Source organism: Salmo salar, chromosome 06 (assembly GCF_965601325.2).
Source record: "Salmo salar chromosome 06, fSalSal1, whole genome shotgun sequence".
Lineage (NCBI taxonomy): Eukaryota > Metazoa > Chordata > Actinopteri > Salmoniformes > Salmonidae > Salmo > Salmo salar.
In genome coordinates this window covers 71654978-71658503 of record NC_138296.1, presented here as the reverse complement: position 1 = coordinate 71658503, position 3526 = coordinate 71654978, and the positions used below count along the sequence as shown (strand labels likewise).

General features: G+C 41.6%; 1 protein-coding gene across 4 annotated transcripts; it reads left to right on the top strand.

Annotated features, from left to right (window-relative positions):
* Positions 1-350: 350 nt before the first annotated feature.
* LOC106607924 (adenosine 5'-monophosphoramidase HINT3) lies at positions 351-2801 on the top strand. Of its 4 annotated transcripts, none has more exons than XM_082976943.1 (5): positions 351-1036; positions 1349-1471; positions 2102-2171; positions 2313-2439; positions 2551-2801. In XM_082976943.1, the coding sequence occupies exons 3-5, from the start codon at positions 2110-2112 to the stop codon at positions 2596-2598; spliced, it is 237 nt and encodes a 78-aa protein (XP_082833069.1). In that variant the 5' UTR covers positions 351-1036; positions 1349-1471; positions 2102-2109; the 3' UTR covers positions 2599-2801. The 4 variants fall into 4 exon arrangements, with proteins under 4 accessions (XP_082833069.1, XP_045576877.2, XP_045576879.2 ...); XM_045720921.2 differs by having other exon boundaries at positions 352-1036; positions 1349-1466; XM_045720923.2 differs by lacking the exon at positions 351-1036 and having other exon boundaries at positions 1044-1466.
* The last annotated feature ends 725 nt before the right edge of the window (positions 2802-3526 follow it).

The following is a 3526-nucleotide window of genomic DNA, read 5'->3' as shown; positions in this document are numbered from 1 at the left end:
CATCATGAGCATGAATTACGTAAACAAGAAGCTCAACATTACAAATATTTTCCAGGATTTGAGATAACGAACTTGTCCTCTGTTATCGTATAGATTTAAAATCGTGACAGTGCGTACTTTCAAGGAAAATAGGCAGGTTTCTCGACTCATACCCTGATTTACAGAATGGATTTCGTTACGAATAGCTAAGCAACCACATTACGCAGCATGATAACGTCAACGCGATTGGTCGACAGTCTACAGGGCGAAGCGTTAAGTTTCTCTATACATTCCGTGCTGGGACTCTTATCCCATCTTTTTCAAACATCTCTGGCTTCGCGCTAGCCTTGCTTACGCGCGACCCACGTGACTACACGACGAGGAAGTAGAGAGGCTGGTGTTTTAGCAAGTCATATCTCAGCTGTACAGTCACAGATATAACATTGTTCTATCTATACAAATCTTTGGCAAGGTAGTGAGGGATATTCTGAGTCATTTCGGTGAGCTCCCAACTGGATCCTCGTTCAAAATACTTTAAAACTCGATCTAGAACCAAGGGGAAATTGCAAATCGCCGTTGTAAAGCCCAGAAATTAACTACCTTTATGTCAGATCGTGCACGTTTAAATACATTTTTACCTGGATAAATTCTTCACCTACAAAAAAATGCATTTTCTTTAAACACACTGCAAAAATGACAGCGTGGCCCAGAATGACACACTTTCTTGTTTCTGCAGTGAGGATTCACCCTCTTTAGACAATTATTCTGTAACGTATCTGCAGGTAATCGTTTTGAGACCAAAAAAACAACAGTAGTACATGTATGTAAATCAGGGAGCCCAGTGAACGCCTCTTTCACTCATGAGATTCGGTTCCCGACGTTCATTAAAAAAAGAGCAGCTAGGTCGCGAACGACCCATCACAGTGAAATGGAAACTTATGAAAGCACTGATAATGAAGCAAAGGACACCACATCTCCAAACGAGAATGACAAAACTTGCTGTTTCTGTAATATTGCCAAGGAGCAGTCGGGATCGGACACAGAAATGCAGCTTTTTGTAAGTTTCGTCATTTGACATAGAATCGAACAATATAGCTAGCTAATGAGGTGAAAGTCTAATACTGCGTTCAAGTGCTAGCTGGAACTAGGAAACTCAAATGTCCAATTTACTACCTTGTTGTAGTTATACACGTGCCGCGTTCAACCAGTTAGCAAGTCGTACATTTCAGAGTTTCCCAGTTTCAACTAGTACGTAAACGCGGCATAAAATGCGCTCGGTAGTAGGCTACTACTACTAGCTACTAATATTGTGTGTCTTACATCATGCCAACATAAGAAGCCAAGTGTTTATTATTCTCAAATGCGTAAGGATGATGAACTGGTCTGCTTTCGTGACCTGAAACCCGGGGCACGGCATCATTACCTGGTTGTACCTAGGACACACGTCGGGAACTGCAAATCACTCCGGAAGGAGCACATACCTTTGGGTAAGGTAAAGTATTTACTTCTGGGGTGCTGACCTGTTGCACCCTCTACAACCACTGTGATTATTATTATTATTACTACTACTTGACCTTGTTGGTCATCTATGAACGCTTGAACATCTTGGCCATGTACTGTTATAATCTCAACCCGGTATATAGCCAGAAGAGGACTGGCCACCCCTCAGAGCCTGGTTCCTCTAGGTTTTCCCTAGCCCCTGTGCTACTACATCTGCATTGCTTGCTGTTTGGGGTTGTAGGCTGGGTTTCTGTATAGCACGTTGTGATATCGGCTGATGTAAAAAGGCTTTATAAATACATTTGATTGATTGTGATGTATGAAGGTGTCATGCTGTCCGTCAAATTGTAGCGTCATGTGTTAGACCAATAAATAAACTGGTCTTGGACACTTTATTCGTTTTTTATTTGTATTGAAAATGTTTTCTACTTATTATGCTGTTGTCATTTTTTATGTTTAAAAATGTACAATAAAAAATATAGAAAAATACATGTATAAAATACAAATAGAGAAGCACAAATTGGAAATAGACAGGCCTAGCCCATATATTATCCTCCGAAATGTGTACATAATCATATGGTGTCTGAATGGAGAGTATTGATAGGCAATTTACTTTTTGCAGTGGAGAAGATGGAGGAGATGGGAAGGAGTGTATTGCAGAAGAAAAAGGTGACTGACCTGGATGACATAAGGTAAAGGTCTACATTATGATTAGCCATGTCATTGAGACAGATCACATTGACCTCAGTCCTAATAATACATTAGAGTACAGGCCCATCTGTGTTGCAATTTCTGAGCATCCTAACTTGTTCCCTTGTTTTTGACTTCCATAGGATGGGGTTCCACATGCCCCCCTTCTCCTCTGTCCCTCACCTCCATCTCCACGTCATTGCTCCTGCCAGTCAGATGAGCATCAGGTCGCTCAGGCACTATGGGCCACAATCCTATTGGTTCATCACTGTGAGTGGAGCAGCAACCTATACCACTTCACTATGGGTGGTCCTTGTTTGTGTCATGTTTACAATATTCAGATCTCTGTGTGTGAAATAATTTGTCTGTGCTCTATTGTAGGTAGACAAAGTGCTCCAGCAGTTAAGGACCCAGAACCAGGTCAAATAAGAACACCTGGTTTAGCAGGACACAACAGCACTGGGCCACAACTCTTACATGGCTGACTGCATTCCCTCCCTATACTTGACATGCACTAATCTGAAGGACTGGCCTGCAAAAATATTTTTTTTTTTGTTTTTTTTAATAAAAGACAGTAAAATCACCAGGAATTCTGCAAAAAATAAAAGATGTGATCATGTCTCTCAATGTAATTCAAGGTATGAAATTGTTATTTTAAAATGCACTGAACAAAACTAAACGTATCGTATAACAATTTTAAAAAGTTTCCTGAGTTACGGTTCATATAAGGAAATAAATTCATTAGGCCCTAATCTATGGATTTCACATGACAGGGAATACAGATATACATCTGTTGGTCACAGATACCTTAAAGGTAGGGGCGTGGATCAGAAAACCAGTCTATTTGCCGTGACCACCATTTGCCTCATGCAGCGCGACAAATCGCCTTCACATAGGGTTGATCAGGCTGTTGATTGTGGAATGTTGTCCCACTAGTCTTCAATGGCAGTGCGAACTTGCTGGATATTGGCGGGAACTGGAACCCGTTGATCCACAGCATCCCAAACATGCACAGTGGGTGACATGTCTGGTGAGTATGCAGGCCATGGAAGAACTGCTTCCAGGAATTGTGTACAGATCCTTGCGACATGGGGCCGTGCATTATCATGCTGAACCATGAGGTGAAGGCAGTAGATGAATGACAATGGCCCTCAGTATCTCTGTGCATTCAAATTGCCATCGATAAAATGCAATTGTGTTCATGTCCGTGGCTAGCTTTTAAGCACCAGCTGTCAGAGCAGCTCACAGATCACTGCACCTGTACTTAGCCCATCTGTAAACAGCCCATCTATCTCATCCCCATACTGTATTTATTTTATCTTGCTCCTTTGCACCCCAGGATCTCTACTTGCACATT